Source organism: Ornithorhynchus anatinus, chromosome 3, assembly GCF_004115215.2.
Source record: "Ornithorhynchus anatinus isolate Pmale09 chromosome 3, mOrnAna1.pri.v4, whole genome shotgun sequence".
NCBI lineage: Eukaryota > Metazoa > Chordata > Mammalia > Monotremata > Ornithorhynchidae > Ornithorhynchus > Ornithorhynchus anatinus.
Genome location: NC_041730.1, coordinates 120,775,323 through 120,799,632, shown reverse-complemented (window position 1 = coordinate 120,799,632; position 24,310 = coordinate 120,775,323). Strand labels below are relative to the sequence as shown.

The following is a 24,310-nucleotide window of genomic DNA, read 5'->3' as shown; positions in this document are numbered from 1 at the left end:
CATACAGTAAGCATTCAATAAATATGACTGATGTGAGGCTGAGAATGGGGTGAAAACTTTTAGAGTAAAGTCAATATGTGCCCACCCAGGGTAAGGGCCAGTCTGTATGGGTTCTTGCTCCATCCATAGGCCCTCTAAATTAGGATCTGGATCATATCTACGTTTCCTTTTTAAGTCTTTTCTGATATCCCTCTCAATCTCTGGTTGCTTTGTCCTCAAACCATCAAATTCCAAATCCTCTGGCACCTGCAGACATCTAATAAACAAGAGAACAATACCTATTCCTACTCCTACCTTTGAAAGAAAGCATCACTGCACAAGAGAACTGGGGCCTGCCACTGTAAATTGCCCTGAGAATCTAACTGGAAAATCGAATTAGCTCTTATTGGGAATTAGATTGAGAAGCAGTGTGACCTAATCAAAAGAATAATAATAATAATAATGTTGGCATTTGTTAAGCGCTTACTATGTGCAGAGCACTGTTCTAAGCGCTGGGGTAGATACAGGGTAATCAGGTTGTCTCACTTGAGGCTCACAGTCTTAATCCCCATTTGACAGATGAGGTAACTGAGGCACAGAGAAGTTAAGTGACTGGTCCACAGTCACACAGCTGACAAGCGGCAGAGCCAGAATTCGAACCCATGATGTCTGACTCCCAAGCCCAGGCTATTTCCACTGAGCCATGCTGCTTCCTGGGGGTCCAGGACCTGAATTCTAATCCCAGCTCTGTCACTTGCCTTGTGCTTGTCACTTGTGCGACCTTCGGCAAGTCACTCGATTTACCCGTTCCTCAGTTTCCCCATCTGTAAAATAGGGATTCATTCCTTTTCTCCCTCCTATTGAGATTGTGAGCTTCATGTGGGACAGGCACTCTGCCCAACCTATTTATCTTGTATCTACCCCAGTGCTCAATACAGTGCTTGGCACATAGTAAGTACTTAATAGATATTGTTATTATTATTATTATTGGCAGACAGGCCGAGCAGGAATCTGGAAAATTTAGTTGGCCAATATGGGCATGGAAGGTTCAGCATCAACAAACAAGGCATCTGTTTGCTGGCTCCTTACAGTCACCAAAGCCCGCCGGTCTCACCTTCACGACAACCCTAAGATCCACCCTTTCTTCTCCATCCGAACCTCTTCTATGCAAGTACAATCACTCATCCTATCCCGACTGGATTACTGCATCTGCATCCTTCTGACCTCCCAACCTCCTGTCTCTGCTCACTTCAGTCCATACTTCATCTGCTTCCCAGATTATCTTTCTACAGAAACGTTCTGGGCATGTCACTCCCCTCCTCAAAAATCTCCAGTGGTTGCCTATCAACCTTCGCATGAAACAAAAACTCCTTACTATTGACTTCAAAGCTCTGCATCATCTTGCCCCCTCCTACCTCACCTCCCTTCTCTCCTCCTTCATCCCAGCCTGCACACCTTGCTCCTCTGGTGTTAACCTTCTCACCGTCCCTCGTTCTGGCCTGTCCTGCTGTCGACCCCTGACCCACATCCTTCCTCTGGCCCGGAACGCCCTCTCTCCTCAAATCCGCCAATCACTCCCTCCCACCTTTAAAGCCCTACTGAAGGCTCACCTCCTCCAGGAGGCCTTGGCTGACTAAACCCCCCTTTTCCTCTCAGCTCCCTCTCCCCTCCACGTCACCTCGACTTGCTCCCTTTGCTCTATCCCCTCCCCCCGCCCCACAGCACTTATGTATATATCTATAATTCTCTTTATATTGATGCCTGTTTACTTGTTTAGATGTCCGTCTCCCCCCTTCTATACTGTAAGCCCAGTGTGGGCAGGGATTGTCTCTCTTTATTGCTGAATTGTACTTTCCAAGTGCTTAGTACAGTGCTCTCCCCACAGTAAGCGCTCAATAAATACAATTGAATAAATGAATGGATGGATGAATGAACAAATGAATGACCCAACCCCGGCACTAGGGTGTGGTCACCTGGGCCCTAAACATTAAAAAAACACCTTCGTGTGCACTTCGCAATACGCTGCATCTTTGCTTGTTGTTATAGACTCTTCCCACCCTGTGTCCCAGCGGGAACGTGACTGGCAAAGATGAGACACGGCAAGTGATGTGGTGCAAAATCATTAACGGTAGAATCAATTCCTTCATCCAGGCTCTGAGTCCCAAAGTCTCCGTGATTATACCAAGGGTCAACTGTTGTTTGCAATGAAAATGTGTCTTTCCACGTGTTCAAAATAAAAATCTGGCACCTCTGAGTCAATAAGGAATGTCAGGGGACTTTTAAATCCACATTTCCTCCCCATCCCTCCTCTGGCTCTCTTAGTTACTAAGAGGAAAGTAAATCTGGGATGGTGCTCCAATCTCATGTTTTCAGGAAAACACTGGTGTTTATTCACCTATATATGAATCTGCCATTGGAGATTGTAAGATACTTGAGGGAAGGCACGGTTCTTTTACTTAATTGTTCTCTGTCAACATCTCAGTGCCGTGACCTGCACAAAATAGGCAGTCCGCACTGATTCATCAGTGGTGCTAGATTCTGTGCCGATTCATTCATTTATGCATTCACTCATTCATTGTCACATATATTGAGTGCTTTCTGTGTGTAGAGCACCTTACTTAGCGCTTGGGAGGCTACAATAAGTAGACACATTCTCTGCCCACAGTAAGCTTACAATTTATAGCGGGGGGCGTCTGATCACTACACACCATCCAGGGCCAGTTAAGTCTCTCTGCAGTAAATAAGAGAGCTTGGGAATAGGGTGCTAGGGTCTCTAGTTTGAACACGAAAAAGCACCAGAACATCCTGGACCCCAAGTTCAGGATGTGCTCAATGTAGCAGAATGGGACGCGCCTCGATATGAACGACCATCCCGTTCATTCTCCGTGCACATCTAGATCCTGCAACCACTCCAAGATAAATCAATCAAGGAATGGCATTTATTGGGTGCATGCTTCAGGTAGAACTACTTGTTTTGTTTTGTTGTCTGTCACCCCCCCTTCCAGACTGTGAGTCCATTGTTGGGTAGGTAGGGATTGTTTCTATTTGTTGCCAAATTGTATTTTCCAAGCGCATAGTACAGTGCTCTGCACACAGTAAACACTCAATAAATATGATTGAATGAATGAATGAATTGTATTTAGAGAGAGCTTGGGAGAGTGCAATATAGTCGGTGATCACGATCCCAGTCCACAAGGAATTTACAATCCAATTGGGTAAACAGGCAATAAAATGAATTACAGTTAGAAGAAGCAACGGAATATAAGAATAAGAGGGTGGGGTGGGAGAGAAGCAGCATAGCTCAGCAGAAAGAGCACCGGCTTGGGAGTCAGAGGTCTTGGGTTCGAATCCCAACTCTGCCACTTGTCAGCTGTGTGACTGGGCAAGTCACTTAACTTCTCTGTGCCCCAGTTACCTCATCTGTAAAATGGGGATTAAGACTGTGAGCCTCACGTGGGACAACCTGATTTCCCTGTATCTACCCCAGCACTTAGAACAGTGCTCTGCACATAGTAAGCGCTTAACAGATACCAACATTATTATTATTAAAGGAGCCAAGTTCATACGGGATGCAGAAGGGAGATGGAATAGGGGAAATGAGGACTTTAGTGAAGGAAAGACTCTTGGAAGAGATGCGATTTCTTCTAGACTATAAACTTGTTGTGGGCAGGGAACGAGTCTACCAACTCCGTCATACTGTACTCTCCCAAGTGTTTAGTATAGTGCTCTACACACAGTAAGTGCTCAATAAAGACCATTGATTGATTGATTTAGGAGGGCTTTGTAGGTAGGGGATAGTGGTAGTCTGTTGGATATAAAAGGGGAGGGAATTCCCGGCCTGAGGAAGGATGTAGGCAAGGGCCTGGTGGTAAGATGGACGAGGCTGAAGTTCAGTGAGTAGGTTGGCATTAGAGGAACCAAGTGTGCAGGCCAGGTTGCACGTATCCTCATGTGTAGGAGGGAGAGAGTGGATTAAATGTTTCACAACCGATGGTGAAGAGTTTCTGCTTCACGCAGAGAGGGACGGACAAACTTCGGCGGTTTTTGAAGCGTGCATTTCAGAAAAATGATCTGGGCAGCAGAATGGGCCGCGCAGGACAAAGGCTGGAGGCAGAGAGGCCAGTGAGGAGGCTGATGCCAGGAGTCGAGTTGGGAGATGACAAGTGCTTGGAACAGCATAATGCTGTTTGGGTGGAGAGGAAGGGGCAGATCCTAGATGTTGTGAAGGTAAAACTGACAGGATTTGGTGACTGACTGGATATGTGGGTTGAAAAGACAGCCGAGTTGAAGATAATGCCAAGGTTGCAGGCTTGTTGGGCTTGTGTCTATAGCTCCCTTATCTCCAGTTTACTTTACCTTGGCTAATGCCTGCACAAGGCAACACCAGCTTGGCTGGGAGGTGCTAATCCGGCCGGCCCCGGCAGAAAGAAGTAAGGCTTAGAGAGGGGGACCACGGTTAAGACAAACCTAAGATGGAAGCACCCTGCAGTGCTAGAGATGACTAAATAGACTCATTTTGTGGATTTCATAGATTTATTTGAAAAATACTTACAAAACACATTTGGCCTAAAATAGTTCAACTTACTCTGTGTGTTTCCAACGGCGAGTTGAGCATGGAGCAATAATAATATCTGCTGCTGTGAGTAATGTTAGCTTGCCTGGTTGTGAAGTGTCAGTGTGGTTAAAAGGTGTGGGGGGGCCCTGGGCCCTTGGGTACCTCATAGAGAAGCAATTTTTCACAGTTCGTAGAACGCGTCTTTTTACCAATTCCAGCCCTCCAGATGGGGGTGGGGGGGCTCCCTACGGACTCCATTGTAGGGCAGGGGACTTTGGGAAGCTGAAGAATTGCCAGTGTGACATTCCGGGGTAGTCCTCAAACTCATCATGGTCATGAGTGGAGAATTCGGCCTGGACATCGCTGTCTTTTACGAGCTTCAGTTGGGGGAGATGAAACAGATTTTGAATATCGTCCCGACGGCCAGGCTCGCTCCCTCCCGGGAACCAGCAAGAGCACCTGCTGCCCGCCTTATTTATACCAGGACACAGGCAGAGGGCACACGTTTCAGACCCAGCCGTTTACGTTTAGACAAAAACGGCCCAGATATTAAAAGGGATCCTGGCGGCGCCGTTCGGGAACGTGACCCTTCTGGGATGCTCCTGCACCTGGTCAGTCGGAGTGGGGGGCGGGGAGAGACCTGGCCGTGGCTTCCGACCACATCACCATCCACTGTTCTGCAGGGCTGTCGTCCGGACTAGCATCCTGCGTTGGGAATCGGAAGCGGCAGTCAAAGGCCCCTCCGCCACAGGCCCAGGCAGCGTCCTCCTCCGGCCAGGTTGCAGGATGTAACTGTTCTGCCTCCAGTCATCATCTGGCGGCATATCTACTCTCCGCGGGCCTGGGGTCCGGGCTGGGGGGTGCCCAAAATAGCTCTGAGAGGCCCCAGAATCCCAAGGCGGCTCCTGGCGCATTTGAGTGCGACAGGAGCTTAAGCTGGGCGGTGCGGGGGCTTTGGGTTTGGCCGAATAGTTCTCATACTTGTGGTGCTGAAGGGGCAGCTGGTCGGGACTCTCCCAGGGCTGGACATGGTAACGTTGGTGCCCCTGGCGTCTCTCTGGCAGTGTTGCTGTTTCTTGGGCAGTGGGGTTCACCTGCTGCAGCCAGTGGTTTGGGTTACTCAAGATCCCACCTCCCGCATACAGGCCGTCAAAGGGCTGTAGCTGTCGGGAGGAGGCGACTCTCCGGGAATGTGGCAGGCTCCTGTAGTTCAGGGCCACGGAGGCATGCTCTTCGCTCCGGGCCATTTCGTCCCCGTCAGACACAACCACAGGTTTCCGGACATTGTTCCGACCTCCTAGGGAGGGAAGTAAGCCACAGTTGAACACGTCTCGCTTCCCATTTTCAACTGACATCATAACCCCGCAGAGAGCAGATGCCCTCGGTAGCACTGGAATCCTGGGTCCCGACGTGGACTGAGCAGAGCCCCTGGGAGTGCCGACCCACCCCGGTCCAAAGAGCCTGCTGGCTCCCAGAGTCAACTGAGTAAGGGCACAACTGCGCATGCACACGATAGCGGTTCCTAGAACCTGGAACCCAAGTGCGTGCATAGGAGAAGCAGCTTGGCCTAATGGATAGAGCACGGGCTAGGGAGTCAGAAGGACCTGGGTTCTAATCCCAGCTCCGCTTCTTGTCTACTTGAGTCACTTCACTTCTCTGGGCCTCAGTTACCTCGGACTGTGCCTGACCTAATTAGCTTGTATCTCCCCCAGTGCTTAGCACGGTGCCTGGCATGTAGAAAGCACTTAACAAATACCAAAATAAATATATAAAAGAATGTTTGCAAATCCTTGGAACAGCCAGTTGTTGTGCGTGGTGGGATCTGCCACACCCTTGGCTAGAGGAGGCTCAAATTGGGCCCTGTTATTGTGGCTCGGCCCTTACAGGGCCCTGGCTCCCATTCGTCTGCGCTCCAGACCTGTGGGATTGGAGGGAGTGGAGCGAGGCAAGGAAAGAGGAGGGACATGATTTTGCCTTTCGCTTCAATACATAATTCCACCTAAACTACCCAGAAACTAACCCCTACACCCTGAAGTAGACCCATGTAAAGAGCATTTCTGAGTCATATTTACAGGCAAGTACACCGTGATTCTGCTAGAACAGCAGACAGGGACACGAAATTATTTAGAAACTCAACTGGCTGTGTCACTGACTGATGAGAACATCCTTCTGGCCTCATAAACACCATGCTTATGATTGATTTTAAGGAGCCCAACTGACCTCACAAGCTCTGTTACAATAAATGAAAAATGAATTCAGTGTTCCCAACCGGCAGGCTGTCAATAAATTTGCTTCCTCTCCTGGAGTATTCTGTTCGGTTCTTCTCTTCCTCCCTACCCCCATGCCTTCACAGTCACTGCTGCGAGAGCAATAAATAAATAAATAAATAAATGTTGGTATTTGTTAAGCACTTACTATGTGCCAAGCACTGTTCTAAGCGCTGGGGTAGACACAGGGGAATCAGGTTGTCCCACTTGGGGCTCACAGTTAATCCCCATTTGACAGATGGGGTAACTGAGGCACCGAGAAGTTAAGTGACTTGCCCAAAGTCACACAGCTGACAAGTGGCCGAGCCGGGATTCGAACCCATGACCTCTGACTCCAAAGTCCGTGCTCTTCCCACTGAGCCACGCAGCTCAAGATGAAGGATTCTGAGATACTCCCTTTCTATAGTCAGCTAAGCTTCCTGCCACCAGATAGACAGGCTAAACCCCCCAGCAATGTCCAAATAAATTGGGTGTCTGATGTTCACAGACACAGAAAAATCAACCCTCTTTTTGTTGAGAGAGCACGGGCTTGGGAGTCAGAGGTCGTGGGTTCTAATCCCGCCTCCACTACTTGTCAGCTGTGTGACTTTGGGCAAGTCACTTAACTTCTCGGTGCCTCAGTTACCTCATCTGTGAAATGGGGGTTAAGACTGTGAGCCCCACGTGGGACAACCTGAATATCTTGTATCTACCCTGGTGCTTAAAACAGGGCTTGGCACATAGTAAGTGCTTAACAAATACCATTATTATTAATATTATTATTAAGGGCTTACTATGTGAAAGGCACTGTACTAAGCGTTGGAGTAGATACAAGCTAATCAGATACACTGGACTCAACCTTAATCCCCACTTTACAGATGAGATAACCAAGGCAGATAAAAGTGAAGTGACTTTCCCCAAATCCCACAGCAGACAAGTGGCGGAGCCGGGATCGGAACCCAGGTACTCTGCCTCCCAGACGCGGGCTCCATCCGCTAGGTGATGATGCTTCCCTGGATCCAGCGCTTAGAACAGTGCTTTGCACATAGTAAATGTTTAACAAATACCATAATTATTATTTCTAAGTTTACTTGGACTTGTTCACACATCGCTGTGGACAATGTTTCAAGATTAGAAAACTATCTGGCAGCAAGAGCCTCTCCAGCCCCCATGAGCTTGGAGCATCCTGATTTACCTGTGTGTTTTTGGATCTCCCCAACCATGGTGGCTGTCACAACATCATGGGACAGGTGCTGCAGCTGGGTGGGGTAGTGCTGGGGGTCAAAGGAAAACACAGGAGGATCACGGGAGACAGAGAGGGAAGAGGAGCTGGAAGAACGGTGCCTTGTTTCCACAGGCTTTTTCCTCACATTTGACGCTTCCTTATAATTTAACAAGACAAAAGAAATCCACAAAATTGACAATTAACATACAGCTGGTTACAGTTAGGCAAATACAGCGAGGACTACAGGACTCAGGGAAGGAGGAACTGGAAGGAGTATATGTTACTGCCCCAGAAAAAGAGATATGGAAAGTTTCAGAAATACGTTTTCCCCAATGTGCCAGGGTATTTGGAATCCCAAGCATACTTGTAAGTGGAATAGGAATAGAACCAAATGTATTCAAAGACCTTTCCTCAATACAAACAGCTAGTCTTAACACAAGATACTTCAAAGCTTTAAAACCCCATCCCCAGCTATACAAGTGACAAAAAAAAAAACCAACTAAAAAAACTACAGTATTGGTTAAGCGCTTACTATGTGCCAGGCATTGTACGAAGCGCTGAAATTGCCGGAACACCCTGTGAGGTAGGGTTCAGGTATTATTCTCCCCATTATACAGATGGGGAAATAGAGGCACGGGGCAGTTAAGACACTTGCCCAAGGCCTTACAGTAGATGAATGGCAGAGCCAGGGCTAGAACCCGGGACCACTGACTTCCTGGGCTGTGGCTCTCCCACAATGCCAGACTTGATCTGCACTACGCTTTTTTGCCTTTTTCCAGCACGAATGCAGATCTGCCCCCCGCTCACCCCCAGTTCCCCCACGTCTTCCACTACATCTCAGCACTCCACTTCTCTCACAAAGTGGGGTTCTCAATTATTCAGATGGGAAAAGCCGGTGGGAAGAGAGAATTTTCAATCAAATTCTTCCACCATTTTTCTCTAATACAAATACCCGTCATCAGTTGGAGCCTTTCTGTGGGATATTTGAGGTTAGACGACATCGCCTTTTCAGTAATAGACCCTCCCTCCTCAACACCATCAGAGTCGGTCCTCTGTTGGCCAAATTCCCAAAGAGGATTTCCTTCTCTGTTTGTCTGGAGGAATATTTATCACCCCAACTATCCTGGTGTCTCAGGGTTCCTTTGCTCAAGTTTCTTGAATTGAGGTTTTCTGACCAAAGATGTTTACAGTACCACACAGGTAGCAGAAGTAAGAGGATTACTAATAGCGTTAATATAGTACTAATAGTACTGTTGTACTATCTGACAATTACCCTCCCCGCCTTCGAAGCCTTATTGAAGGGACATGTCTTCCAAGAGGCCTTCCCTAAGCCCTCTTTTCCTTTTCCTCTGCTCCCTTCTGGGTCGTCCTGACTTGCTCCCTTTTTTATTCATTGCTCCTCCCGCTCCACACCACTTTTACATATCTGTAACTTAATTACTTATATGAATATCTGTCCCTGCCCTGCCACCTTAGCCTGTAAGCTTGTTATGGATGAGGAATGTGTCTGTTATATTGCACTCTCCCAAGGGCTTAGTACAATGCTCTGCACACAGTCAGCGCTCAGTAAATATGACTGACTGACCGACTGACTGACCGACTGACTAATAGTATATACTGAGTACCCACTTGCACAGAGCACTGTACTAGGCACTCGGGGAGGTCAAAATGAAGAAATGACATATACCTTGCCCTCAGGGAGCTTCTTCCGCTCTGGACCTCTCCTTGGGGAAATCTTGCAACAAGCCAAGGAGAAATACACTCCAAGAGGAAAACTTAATTCGGCTTGAGAAGAAAATGGGGGGGGGGGGAGGAGAAAATGTGCACACCCACATATATGTTGACTATTCCTCAGTAAGAGTAGGGGAGAGTAAGGGAGGGGTTCTACTCAACCTGCCCCTCAGACTTCAGCAGCTCATCCTACTTACAAAGCTCTGAGATGAAACGAGGGCCTCTTCTCTACTTGAGTTGACAGTTCCACTGAGACTGCGGGCAATCCGGCGGAAGTTCTCCGCAGTGTACAGCTCCTCTTCTTCACGCTCCCTGCTGGGGTCTCTGCTCTGTTCAGCCTTCGGATAAACAAGAGACAGATGGCAATAGACTGACGGGCTGCTCCACAAGAACAGTTTCATCCTTCCAACCCTGCTCCCTGGGCCTGGGGATGGAAGGGTAGAGGATACGAGGAAAAGGGAAGCGGAGTGGCCAAGTGGACAAAGCACAGGGCCGGGAGCCAGAGGACCTGAGTTCTAATCTTGGCTCCATTACTTACCTGCTGTGTGACCTTGAGCAAGTACTTTAACTTCTCTGTGCCCCGGTTTCCTCAACTGCAAAGTGGAGATTCAATACCTGTTCTTTCTCCTACTAGACTGTGAGCCCCAGGTGGGACAAGGACTGCATCCGGCCTGATTAACCTGTATCTACCCCAGTTCTTAGAACAATGCTTGACACATAGTAAGCATCTAACAAATATCTTTCTTTTTTTGGATTAAAAAAAAAAGAACAGGGGAGGGATCTGCACCTACAGGGTTTCTCCCCACTGAAATCCTAACTTAAAGGTATCCAAACAGTGGGTTTTTTGTTTATTACTTTTTGGTTTTTTAAATGGTATTTGTTAAGCGCTCACAATGTGCCAGGCACTGTACTAGGCCCTGGGGTCAACCCATGCTTAACAGGTTGGACACAGTCCACATGGGGCTTACAGCCTTCATCCCCAGTTTACAGATGAGGGAACTGAGGCTCAGAGAAGTTAAGTGACTTGCCCAAGGTCCCACAGCAGACAGGGGCAGAACTGGAATTAGAAGTCAGATCCTTCGGACTCTTTTGGTTTCCTTGGCACTTCATTCATTCATTCATTCATTCATATTTATTGAGCAGTTACTATGTGCAGAGCACTGTACTAAGTGCTTGGAATGGACAATTCAGCAACAGAAAGAGACAATCCCTGCCCAACAACAGGCTCACAGTCTAAACAGGGAGACAGGCAACAAAACGAAACAAGTAGTCAGGCGTCAATACCATCAAGATAAATAGAATCATAGATATATACACATCATTAACAAAATAAATAGGGTAATAAATAATATGTACAAATATGCACAAGTGCTTTGGGGAGGGGAAGAGGGTAGAGCAGAGGGAGGGAGTAGAGGGAATGAGGAGGGGAAGAGAAGCAGAGGGAAAGGGAGGGCTCAGTCTGGGAAGGCCTCCTGGAGGAGGTGAGCTCTCAGTAGGGCTTTGAAGAGGAGAAGAGAGTTAGTTTGGCGGAGGTGAGGAGGGAGGGCATTCCAGGTCAATGGTAGGACGTGGGCCAGGGGTCGATGGCAGGACAGGAGTGAACGGGGGATGGTGAGAAGGTGAGCGGCAGAAGAGCGGAGTGTACGGGGTGGGCTGTAGAAGGAGAGAAGGGAGGTGAGGTAGGAGGGGGCCAGGTGATGGAGAGCTTTGAAGCCAAGAGTGAGGAGCTTTTGTTTCATGTGAAGGTTGATAGGCAACCACTGGAGGATTTTGAGGAGGGGAGTGACATGCCCAGAGCGTTTCTATAGAAAGATAATGAGAGCCCTCTCTCAGATTCCAACTTTCTCTACATCCAGAGAGATTCACTAAATAGTTCTCCTGCCTGTCCCTTTTGGCTAGAATAATCACTTCTCCTGAGTGCCTAACCTCCCCTCTTTTCTCCAGCTGCTACCTTGGAATAAGAAGACACAGATGTTCCACAGAGAATGTGCTCTAGCTCCGACGTTGGTGTTTTTGAGAGATTGAGGCCAGGGGCTGAGTGCAGCTTCCGCCCAGCTGGGTGCATGAAACCTGGGGGAAAAAACCCAAAACAGACAGACTAAATCCCACATTTCCTCTCAGGGGAAAGTACACATTTAAGTGAATAAGGTGATTTGTGAATTTTCTTCACTTTGATTAATGATGCCAGGAGAAAAGTCTCCTCCTGCTTTAGAACCAAAGCAAGACGCTTCCCAGTGCCTATTAGGAATTGTTTATTATCGTAGGAACCAGTTGGCCCAGCCAGAAAACTGAGGACAACCAAGTTCCCAGGACATGAGAGTCTCAAAAGAACACAATGTCATATAAGAGGAGAATTTATTTACTCTAAACCTTGTGCTGGGTCAACTCATTTTTCATTTTATTTGATTTCTGGAAACATGCTTAACATCTTTAAGAATCTTTGGACCCCAAATACAAATATGTAACCATCACAGAAATCTGCTTTCTGGAGGAAAATAGATAGCAAAAGGAGCAAACCTCTCTCACAAGAGGTCAACCAAACCTCCAAATGTGGGTCAACTGGATTCTGAAGTTACTAAGTTGGAACTCTGACAAATATTACAGGAGTCCTCCCACAAAATGGCAATCAGCCCACTCACCCATGGGCAGGAGACCAAGGCCTGGGGAGTATGGTTTGTGGGAGATTCAAAGGAAGGAGATTCAGGTTCCAACTCCTGAAAAATAGAGTTGAGGAAGAAGAAAACTGCAAGCAAGGAGCCTGCTCCAATTTGACCTAAGTGAAGTCGATTTTGAGGCTCAACCCCAGATCTCTGTCATATTGTACTCTCTCAAGCAATTAGTACAGAGTTCTGCATATAGTAAGCACTCAAAACCATTGACTGATTGATTAAAATAAGTTCCAGTTCAAAACTATCCATTTCTAATCTTTCTAACCATCCGTGCAATCAAGTGGCCTCTGATGGAACTCCTGAATAGCAGCTATAACTGTTTTTGTAATTCCCTCCTCACACTGCAAGTCTTTAAGGGTGGACCAAACAAATTTTTAAAAGGAAAGACCTAAGTGGAAAATCAAACTCTGCAGTTTCATTGACTTGGGAAACGTAAAACTCTTTTGGAAGATAAAAATCCCATCTCCATCCCCAACAAGAAAACACCTACTGGTTTGAAACCTGACAGTTTCTGAAGGCACCGGCCACACAAGGGCAGTCCACTACTGGCTACTGTACCCATGTCTCCGACTTAGAAAGGATATACTCAATTCTCCTATTGTCTGGGGTTACACCCCGTCACAACTTGTATTAAGGAAAACTCATTCTATAGTACATGCCTTGACCTGTGCCAGGCACATGCACAAAACTTTTCTTTCCAACATCACAGTTGGGTTCTCTATCCGTATGTTTTGCAAGAAAGTTCCCCAATTCCCTAACAGCATTCCATCCACAACATGAAATAAAAACTGTTTTTTTTTTAAAAATAGAGTGTATTACAGAGTTTGAAATTTACGCAAAAGTATACCCTCTTGAAGTGTTTGAGATTCCAATCAATTAGTGGTGTTTATTGAGCACTTACCGGATGCAAAGCAATGTACTAAGTGCTTGGGAAAGTATAACAGAGTTGTAGACACTATCCCTCTCCACAGAAAGCTTAAGAGCCCACGGGGATTCCGTTCTCTAGGTACCACACTTTAGAGATCAGAAATGAACTTTGTATAAGATAGGAATCAACTGCACCACAGAAACCCAAGCCCTCAGCTTGCAGCAGACTCCCCCTGCCTCTATAGGAAACGGGAAGCGCTGAGTCTTTCCTTAGGTACACTTGTCTCAGGATTCTACTATCCCACCCAAGGAGAAGGGGGAAACCGGGACTTGTCTAGAGGATGTCTCCACGTTGGAAATTGCACCATTTCCTACTATGTACCACAATTACAAGGAACAGCAGAGCAGTGCTAAGCTTGTTCCTTCATATTGGACCTTTTCCATTCTCATTTTCTTGAGTAAACCCAAGTTTCAGAAGCTGTACCTTACCACCCTGAAATGCTCTAGTTCCCCTACCAAAGGCTGAAGCAGGGTGACCTAGTGGGAAGAACATGGGCCTGGTTCCATCAATTGACTGCTGTGTGACCTCAGCTTCCTTATCTGCAAAATGGGGGTTCAATAACTGTTCTCCTACCTCCTTAGACTGTGAGCCCCGTAAGGGACCTGATGATTTTGTATCTACTCCAGCACTTAGTACTGTGCTCAACGCATAGTAAGCGCTTACCAAATCACACTATTATTTATTATTTATTCATTAATTCATCCAATAGTATTTATTGAGCGCTTAGTATGAGCACAGCACTGTACTAAGCACTTGGAATGTACAATTCGGCAACAGATAGAGACAATTCCTGCCCAGTGACAGGCATTAAGGAAGCAGCATGCCCTAGTGGCAAGAGCACAGGTTTGGGAAACAGAGGACGTGGGCTCTAATCCCGGCTCTGCCACTTGTCTGCTGTGTGACCTTGTGCAAGTCACTTCACTTCTCCTGGGCCTCAGTTGCCTCATCTGTAAAATGGGGATTGAGACTGTAAGCCCCACGCGGGGCAACCTGATTACCTTGTATCTACCCTAGTGCATAGACGAGGCACTTACTAAGCATTTAACAAATAGCATTATTATTATTATTGTCACCTGGCTGGTTAAGCAGATGCTGGGTCACGTCCAGCTTTCCCCATCCAGGCTGGCTGGCCTGAGATTTCTGCAGACTGGCCTGATAAAGAGACTCAAGCTCAGATGCCTCCTGCTCAGTATCCTGATTCCATTGTGGGTGGAGGTGGATATGGCTCCGCTCTGGGAAGGCCGGGATTGCGTGAGGATCACAAGGGGACGGATTCCTGGCTAACATGGGGAGCCACTCTACGTTCCTGCAGTCTGGATGAGATGCATAAAGCCTTGCGGTCTTGTCTCCCACAGGCAGGGAAGCGGCCAAGTTGACACTGCTGCCAGGTTCCATCTGCTTTCCATCGCCTCTGATGTGTCTTCCTTGGTACTGGAATCGATCTGGAATAACGTGCCCTCCACTTCTGGGAATCTCATCGCTGGGGTTGTCGGTGTTCTTGGGGAGGTTGTGATGGCCGGTCAGACCCTGCATGGAAACCAGTCCGTCTCGACTGTTCAAGGGGGAAGGTAGCTTTTCCAAGGACCCAATTCCATTCCCTGAACTCAGAGGTGGCTTGTAGCTGGAAGGGGAGGTCTCCTTGGTCATTCTTGTTGGCAGCTTCTTCTCCCGTAAGCCTGAGTCTGTGCAGCTCCTCTCAGAAGTCCCCTCCCTCTGCAGTCTTTGGAACTGCTCCGTCAAGGAGCGGACGAGTCCTTTTGAGACCGGGGCCGCCGGCCTGCCGGGTTCCTCCCCGCCCTGGGCCTCTCGTTCAGGCAGCAAGGTCTCGTGGCTGGGGGCTCGGAGGCACCTGTTTGTTTTCTGCACAGGATCGGGAGGGCAGGGAGGCAACGGGGAGGAAGGAGCAGAGGTGACGGGGTGATAGGTCCCTGGAGCGGGGACACCGGACCACACTGGAGTGTTGGTCGGTATGAAGCCAGGACTGTGGGAGTCTCCCGTGTCAGGGGAGGCGGGTTGGGCTGACTGTGACTGGGGCAGATTTGGCGGCCGTGGAGCCGCAGGCCCAGGCTTCGTCTGCCGGGAAGCGGCCCTCACATTCTGGACTTGCGGCTGACGGCTACCGCCCTCACCACCTTGGCTTGGGGTCCCGGTTAGCTGTAAGCCGTGAGCATTCCTCTCAGACCTCTCGGATCCCTCAGGGAAGCCCTGCCTGTGGAGGACCGTGGGAGCAGGGCCACTGAAATCAACGGAGGAATTTCGAATGCCAGGAACGGTTTGGGTGGTGAGACTGTGTTGGGAGGCAGAAGGGGAGGCTGAATCTGAGTACAAAAAAGAGCATGAATCGTGGCAGGAAGGTGGTGGGTGGTAGAAAGAACTGGCCCCAGATTCTGCTTCGACGCTGGGCTCCAGAGTCACCTCCTGGCTCAGCAGTACTTGGAGCGGGACAGGCTGTTCACTGAAACACACGGGAAGAAGAAACAGTCATCGGCAGTCTCTGACTGACAGGGAAATCTGATCACAAAGAGAATGGCAAATCCCTCTCTCATTATTAATATCGCCACGATACTTCCAAAGTTTACTCTAGATAATATAAAACCCACGAATAAAGAAGCACAGAAAGAGCAAACAGTTTAAGGAGTCTCAAGGAGAAGCAAAGACACAGGACAAACTTATGTACTTTTCCCCGCTCAAATTGTTTTCCCTTGTCACAATTTTATCAGATGAAGACAGCACTTGCAGAAGCACATACACATATTCTCTCCTCCTAGGACCCTCCACAGTAGTGCTACAGACGAGTTTTACTATCAACTTGCAAATTAAAAAAAAAAAAGATCGCTGAGCTCACGTGCACAAGACATGAAGGGAAAGCGAGGCCTAGAAATGACTCGCATCAAACAAAACCTAGACTAATATTCAGGAAGAGGTTCACACTTTAAGTGACTGACCACAGTGGCTCATGGCGATGAACAGTAGAGAAGGAAGTCGGTTGTTGTAATTTGGTGTAAATCCACTATGAAGATTGGTACAAAAGTAATGCCTCTGTTTTAAACCTCATAACCCAAGTGTCATAGAAAAGCAATGTAACACCGCATTGTGTGTGTGGCCCAACCTTTCTTAGTAGTGTAACACTGTTATTGTTAAGGGGCAACTTCTTATGACATGTTAAAAATCAGGCCCTTGCTAGATGTATTTGTTATGAAGCAAAGAACAACTAGTCAAGTGACTTCTGTGGAAAAGTTTCTCCAGCGAATATGCAGACACACTGTTTTTGATATGGGCACCTTTAGATGTTGGTCAATGAGTTTCAAGACGGAGTAAATTGATTTAGACGAGAAGTCTGGATTATAGTCTGCTTGTAACAGCAACGATCATGAAAAACAAAGGTGGGATTGTTGCGGTCATTAAACAGTACCACAACCTCACAATTCATGAGCTGTGAGGCACTGAGTGCTAGAAAACCAGTGATAGCTATCCATCTAGGACTCACACACTCCCAAGATTTGTGTCCGTAGGCTCCAAAGAACGCTGATGGTTGAGCCCAAATAAAATCAAAAATCCATCTGTAACTCTTCATATGCCACACAGCTGAAAGTGAGAAATCTGAATTCACCATTATTAAATATCGCCAGTTCAAGATGCAGCCCTCTGCCAATAAAATTGTGGCCTGCTAAGTTGGGTCCTGTTGGTGAAATTTCTGCCAATAGGTGCTACTATTAGCTTGAAACGTACATCAAGGCATCAAGGAAACTGAAAAGCCGTGAATATGGAGATATTTGACCTATTTCATAATGCCCAGCTTCAGACCAGTCAGTCAGCACACATAGGATGTGTTGCAGGGTTGATGTGGAACTTTGGGTAGGGTCTAGATTTTGCTCCCTTGGATAGCCATCTCCTTGGACAGTTAAAGAATGGACTATGATGACAATATTTTCAGGAATGCATTGCTGTGAAGGAAGCTGGGGATTGATTGCAATTTGGTTACATGGAGTTTTATAATGCTGGAATTCGGGGCCTACTTCCAGATTGGAAGCGCTTCAAAAATACCATCATTATCACTGTCAAAGGTGTGCTAGAAAAGATGGTAAAACTATGTGGAAAAACTTCACAATTGCTACGAATGAATACATACTTTATGTATTTTCACTGGAATGATGTTTTAGTGAGAAATAAAACAGAAGGCATAACTTTCATATTCCTGTTATACTTAAAGCGAGATTTTCCAATTAAATATGGGTTTGGAGATCTTATTTATGATCCCGTGATGGATCTCTCTCTCCTATTAGCTACCAAGATTTTTTAACGGCTTATTTCATTATTTACTGTTTTGTACCTTTGACCTAATACTAATCAACTCCCTTTTATGAATGCTCAAAACTTCATTCACTCTAATACTCAAGAGTTTAAGAATATGTTATAAGCAGTTTAACTATCACATAGAATCATTTGCTAAGTGACTGCGTTACCTTATATTCTGCTTGGTAATTTTGTTTTTAAAAACAAGACTATCGAGTAGACGATATGATTACTATTCTGGAAAAAGGGTCTAAAGAAAAGAGTACAGGGCTAAATAAAAGATAAAATATCTACAATATCTCTGTGTTTTCTTATGGATATGAGAGTCACCACTCTACAACTAAGCGAGAAATAAGAAATATTAATCTAGAAAGCAAATTTGTTCATGGCTTCTGGATAGCTTACTCATTTTCATGCAAAGCAAACTATAAGTAGATGTTTTGCTTAACACTGTCCATTTCAAGTGCTAAGAATGGAAACTAACCACAGGATGTTGGCCTTTAGACCTCTAACCTCAGCAGCTAAAAGTTACCTGTTCACTTCAAATTAGAATAAAACATAAAAACAATAATACGTTGATCTTGTCTATCTTGCCACTGACCACTCGCCCACGTCCTGCCTCTGGCCTGGATCATCCTCCCTTTTCATATCCAACAGACAACTACTCTCTCTACCTTCAAAGCCAATAAGGCATATGTCCTCCTGGAGGCCTCCCCTGACTAAGCCTTCATCTTCTCTCTTCCCATTCCCTTCTGCGTCGCCCCGACTTGCCCTCTTTATTCAGACTACTCCTACTCCCAGCCCCACAACACTTATGTACATACATGCAATTTATATTAAAGTCTGTCTCCCCCTCTAGACCGTAAGCTCACTGTGGGCAGGGAATATGTCAGTTACAATATTGAGTTGTATTCTCCCAACCCCTTAGTCCAGTGTCCTGCACACAGTAATCACTCAATAAATATGACTGACTGATGGAAAAACATCCAGAGGGAATCTCTGAGTCTCTCTCTGAAAAATCAAGGTCTTAACATTATAAATACTGCATTCCCTACTTCACCTTTTGAATGAAACCTTTTGTGGGACCCTCTTCAGAGTGAGGCAGTGCAGGCTAGTGGAACAGAGCATGGGAGTCTGAAGACTCAGCTACTAGACCCAGCTCTACCAGTTGCCTGCTGTATGACGTTGGAAATAAAATAAAATGGAAATAAATACCTTTCTCCTTCCCCCTGAGACTGGAAACCCCATGTGGAAGAGGGGCTCCATCTCATCTGACTGCATCTACCCCACTGCTAAGCGCGGTGCATAATATTATCATTATTATTATTAGTAGCAGTACTAATAGTCTAATAGTAATTAGACGTGCAATGCAGGGGGCCGGGGGAAGACTCCCATCATAAATGACTGACAAGCTCTGGTCTAATAATGAAGAGTCTGGAACTAAGTACCTGCATGAAAGAATTGATGACAGTTCTAATTGATAGTACAGCACCACACATACTCTCTCTTCCCCACCAGTCACATTCTCCTTGGAGCAACTAGTGAGGTCTACAGGTGGACTTCTCTTTCATTAGCTGAGGTGTTAAAAATGAATGGGATTTCTTATGATCAGTAATTATATTGATGACAACAATAACATAGTATTGATGGTGAGTATAATGCCCTGAATGTATTTATTTTTAATTGTCTCAGATAGTTTCACATCTCTGAAGTAGGAAGAGACAGGAATTACATTTTCTCATTTTATATTTGAAGAGGCTGAGAAACAGAGAGATGAAGTGACTGAGTATATGTGGGTGGAAATGTGTTTGGAGCCATGTAATAACAATAATTATCATGGTATTTGTTAAGGGCTTTTTATGTGCCAAGCACTGAACTAAGCACTGGGGTAGGTAGATACAAGGTAGTCAGGTTGGACACAGTTCCCGTTAATAATCATAATAATATTTATGGTATTTGTTAAGTGCTTACTGTTTGCCCAGCACTGTTCTAAGCGCTGGGGAAGATACAAGGTAATCAGGTCATGTGTCTTAATCCCCATTTTACAGATGAGGTAACTGAGGCACAGAGAAGTTAAGTGCCTTGCCCAAGGTCACACAGCAGACAAGTGGCGGAGCCGGCATTAGAACTCGCATCCTCTGACTCCTAAGCCTGTGCTCTTTCCACTAAGACACGCTGTTTCACATGGGGCTCACAATCTTAATATCCATTTTATAGATGAGGTAACCGAGGTCCAGAAAAGTGAAGTGATTTGCCCCAGGTCACTCAGGAGACAAGTGGTGGAGCCAGGATTAGAACCCATGACCAGGCCCATGCTCTATCCACTAGGCTACCCTGCCCCCCCCATATGTCTTAGTATAGTGCCTGCCACATAGTAAAAGCTCAACAAATACCATAAATATTACGTGGAGGGGATGGGGGCACAGAGTTCACTTAGACTGTGAGTCTCATGTGGGACAGGGACTGTGTCCGATTTTATTATCTTGTACTTACCCTGTCCTTAGTAATGTGCTTGCCAAATAGTATGCACTTACAAATATTGTGTGTGTGTGTGTGTGTGTGTGTGTGGTGGGGGGGAGAGAGGAGGGGGAATGGGGTTAGAGGGTTCAGAGGGAGAAGGCTACTGCAGGGTGACCCCTGTAGTCATGGTCCAGTTTTATAAAAAGAATGAAAATCCCTGCACTATAACATGCTTGCCTAGTAAGCATTTGCTGTTACAGTAGAAACTTGTTAAAGAAGTCTGTAGCTTTTTTAGGAGTCTTTGAACATCAGACTCCTAAATAAAGTTCATTTGGCTATGGTAAAAGACAAATATTTGTTCATTCCATCGTATTTATTGAGCGCTCACTGTGCGCAGAGCACTGTACTAAGCATTTGGAAACTACAATTTGACAACAAATGGAGACAATCCCTGCCCACTTAAAAAGGATGATTAATACAACTGTGTAGCAATGTATTTACTGTCAGTTCATCAGGTCCCTCAAAATTAACCAATGCAAACAGGTTGGTTCATTCAGGATCACTGTTCTCACTGATGATGCCGAAACAAGTTTGGAATTCTAGACCTATCAAATAAACCAAGCAGACTCAAAAAGAGCCTGCTAGAATTCAGAGCATTCTTATATACACTGATATTCACCCCACCCTCTCCCTCCTAGCACTTATGTAAATATCAGTAATGTATTTTAATCTTTCTCCCCCTCTAGAGTGTAAGCTCCTTAAGGACAAGGAATCTGTCTGCCAACTCCGTTGTACTGCCTCTTCCAAGCACTTAACACAGAGCACTCAATAAATACCACAGACTGATGGCTAATTTCACCAATTTGCCGTTCTTTTAGATTGGCGATTTCATTTCCAGCAATCTTTACATCACCGACCTCTAAATTAGACCCGATTTTACTGACTCTCCTAGTGGGTGCACTCTTTTTCTATTCTCAAGTTGGAACCACACCGTTTACTATCTTTAACACGATCTTTCACTCGGCCTTTAACTAGAAGAGCTATTAATAGGGTTTTTTTTTTCTCATTGTTCTCTCCTCCTTGAAGGCAGGAGGGAAATGTCTTCCACTGAACAACCACACAGTCACTACCTCCACTGCTAGCCAGCGGACTCATGGCAACTCACGGGGACTACCTTGTCGATTGAGTCAGGGGGCCCCCCTGAGGCAGGAAGCCGGCCGATGGCGGTGGCCGCGATGACTGCTGTTGCTGCATGCGCTCCTGGAGGCTCCGGGCTTTTCGGATACTGATTTGCAGCTTCTTATCGACTAGGACTCTGCTGTGAGTACTAGAGCTGGCACCATGCATGGCAAGTCTTAGTTTAGCTAAAATGCAAAAGAAAACATAGCAGAAACAACACACACACACACACACACGGAAAAAAAAAGAATAAAATTGAACCAAAAATGTGCAGTGAAATGCAATAAATGAAACAAAAAATGGAGCAGGAACAAAGGACACACACCATGCAGAGAGCTGGGCTCCAGCTACAAAGGCACATTCATGGGAGCCCGGTGGCCAAACATGTTACTTAAAATAAAAAAAACCCATATTAATTCAGAAGATACACTTGAGTTTGAAGCCTTCTTCCCTTTAGCTCGACCCTCTGTGCACTCCAGCTTTGCTGGGTCATTAGATTTAGGTCTCTACAGTACATTCCCCAATTTTCCTTCCCCTTAGTAGAAGGGCCAATCTAAACCCAAACACAACCGCCTCAGCGGAGGACCTGGTCTTTCTCTGCAGTATGGGATTAGCTTTGTTCTGTATTCTAAACCCTCGCGTGACCATATTCATCCGGAAGTCTGGATGAGTGGGGATCAGGTCCAGCCAGAGAGGCAAAGAGACAGACATTTGTGGCCCTAGCAGTTTCCCCTTTTTCGCAGAAGTGTTTCGGGGCCCCAGTACAGAGATTCCTTTTCTTCTATGTCCTAACGTTCTCACTGCAGAAAATTCGAATTGGGAAATTAGGTCGGGAAGCCAGAGCTGGCTGTTCACGTGCTCTGGTCTAATTGTAGCATTTACGATAACTGCCTGGGGAAAAGTTGTTCTCTGGATCTTGGAGGTCAGAGAGTCACGTTGGTAGCCCGGGTGCTAGAAGGAGAAAAGCCAGGGGGAGCTGGGCAAGGGGAAGGTGGCTTCTCTCTAAGTCGTGATTACGACTCTTAACTCATTAAAGTGTTGACCTAAAAGTATCTCCTGTGAAATTAGTAAACGATCTAAAGCCCAATAGCCGAAGCAGTTAGAGTTACTTACAGATAGCTTCATTACAGAGAGCCAAAGCAGCAGCACAATCTCCCCTCTGCTCCAGGTGCAGCGATTCTTCGAAGACCGAATCTGCCTCCTGCATGGACCTCTCAAAGCCATCGCTCCTCCCTGCAATGGCCAGCACTTATCACTTTCACTTACTTTTAGCACTTAACTTGCCCTACTTTTCCGCTTGGTTTTCTACGACAAGAGGATGCCCGCTACTGAGCTGCAGAAAATGGGAGAGAAGGCTGTACCTTTTCCGAAATGCACTTAACTGGTTGTTAAGCATCCACTGGAGCAGGCTTAACAAGCAAGTCTTCCCGCACTAAACCCCATCACTGATGACACAAGCAAGATTTACATTGCTGTCAGCTGTCCAGACTCCAGGCAGGGTTGTTTAAAGAGGAAAAGACCGCTTAAAGACAGCTTCACTTGTTTATGGGTTTTGTGTAAAGACAGCTTCATTTGTTTATGGGTTTTCATCTCTGTAGAAGAGCAGGTAGGGAAGGAGTCACAGAAAGGGATCCCAGCTTCATTTTCTAAATTACACCATTTACCTGCAAATGTCAAAGTCACACTGCAGCTGGAGCTGGTTGACATCACAAAAGTACTTATTGTGGGGACAAGTGGGATCCAAGTATCAGTTTGAATAATAGTAATAATAATGTTGGTATTTGTTAAGCGCTTACTATTTGCAGAGCACTGTTCTAAGCGCTGGGATAGATACAGGGTGATCAAGTTGCCCCACATGGGGCTCACAGTTTTAATCTGCATTTTACAGATGAGATAACTGAGGCACAGAGAAGTTAAGTGAAGAAGTATGGCTTAGTGGAAAGAGCAAAGGCTTGGGAGTCAGAGGTCGTGGTCCTGACTCTGCCACTTGTCTGCTGTGTGACCTTGGGCAAACCACTTAACTTCCCTGAGCCTCAGTTCCCTCATCTGTAAAATGCGGATTAAGACTGTGAGCCCTAAGTGGGACAACCTTGTATCTTGTGGGATTACCTTGTATCTCCCCCAGCGCTTAGACTGTAAGCCCGTCAAAGGGCAGGGACTGTCTCTATCACTTGCCGACTTGTACATTCCAAGTGCTTAGTACAGTGCTCTGCACATAGTAAGCGCTCAATAAATACTATCAAATGAATGAACAGTGCTTGGCACAAAGTGATTAACATACCAAAATTATTATTATTATCAGATACAGCACAGGCCTGGAAGTCAGAATTTTGACACCGCCACTTGCCTGTGCCTCAGTTACCTCATCTGTAAAATGGGGATTAAGACTGTGAGCTCCATCTGGGACGTGGACTGTGTCCAACCTGATTAGTTTATATCTACGGTGCCTGACACATAGTAAGCGCTTAGCCAATACCATAAAGAAGCACTTACTATGTGCTAGGCCCTGTACTAAGTGCCGTGCAAGCTAATCAGGTTGGGCTCAGTCTATGTCCCACATGCGGTTCACAGTTTTAATCCCCATTCTACAGTTAAAGTAACTGAGGCAGAGGAAAGTGAAGTGACTTGCCCAAAGCCACACAGCTGACTCCCAGGTCCATACCCTTTCCACTAGGCCCCACTACTTGTAAGGACTGACTCTGCTCTGAGGCTTTAGAGTTGAACGGCTGCTGTCCAGTCTCTTAAATACTCACCAGGTGCAATCTGCAGCTCTTATCATGATACGGAAAAACAGAGCCCCAAGAGAAACAACCTAGTAGAACCCCAAGCATTTCACCCAAGCCCTGAAATCTTGCTCCCCAACTAAAAGCAGAACCTTGGCGGTTAACAGCAGCCTAAGAGAGAAAAACCAGGCCTCTGGGAACAAAAACTCCCACCACTTCCATTCTTTGGATTATTCCCAAGGGCTCTCCCTGCGGGATCTGAGGGTTTTCTATGTTTCAATAAGGGTGGTTTGAATTAATTCAGTGTATACCAGAGACTGTG

General features: G+C 46.3%; 1 protein-coding gene across 6 annotated transcripts in view; it reads right to left on the bottom strand.

Moving 5' to 3' along the window:
- Positions 1-4,493: 4,493 nt before the first annotated feature.
- Positions 4,494-24,310, bottom strand: part of USP54 (ubiquitin specific peptidase 54) — a 128,620-nt gene continuing 108,803 nt past the window's right edge. For 3 of the 6 annotated variants that reach the window (XM_029060215.2, XM_039911568.1, XM_029060218.2), the window contains 7 exons: positions 22,379-22,498; positions 21,261-21,450; positions 14,407-15,788; positions 11,688-11,806; positions 9,934-10,074; positions 7,976-8,162; positions 4,494-5,831 (listed from right to left, as the gene is read on the bottom strand). In XM_029060215.2, coding sequence (XP_028916048.1) covers positions 5,197-5,831; positions 7,976-8,162; positions 9,934-10,074; positions 11,688-11,806; positions 14,407-15,788; positions 21,261-21,450; positions 22,379-22,498 — 2,774 coding nt within the window. In that variant the 3' untranslated portion in view covers positions 4,494-5,196. Of the gene's footprint in view, positions 5,832-6,736; positions 6,894-7,975; positions 8,163-9,933; positions 10,075-11,687; positions 11,807-14,406; positions 15,789-21,260; positions 21,451-22,378; positions 22,499-24,310 lie in introns of those variants that run through there. The other 3 variants (XM_039911569.1, XM_029060219.2, XM_029060220.2) reach the window with 3 other exon arrangements.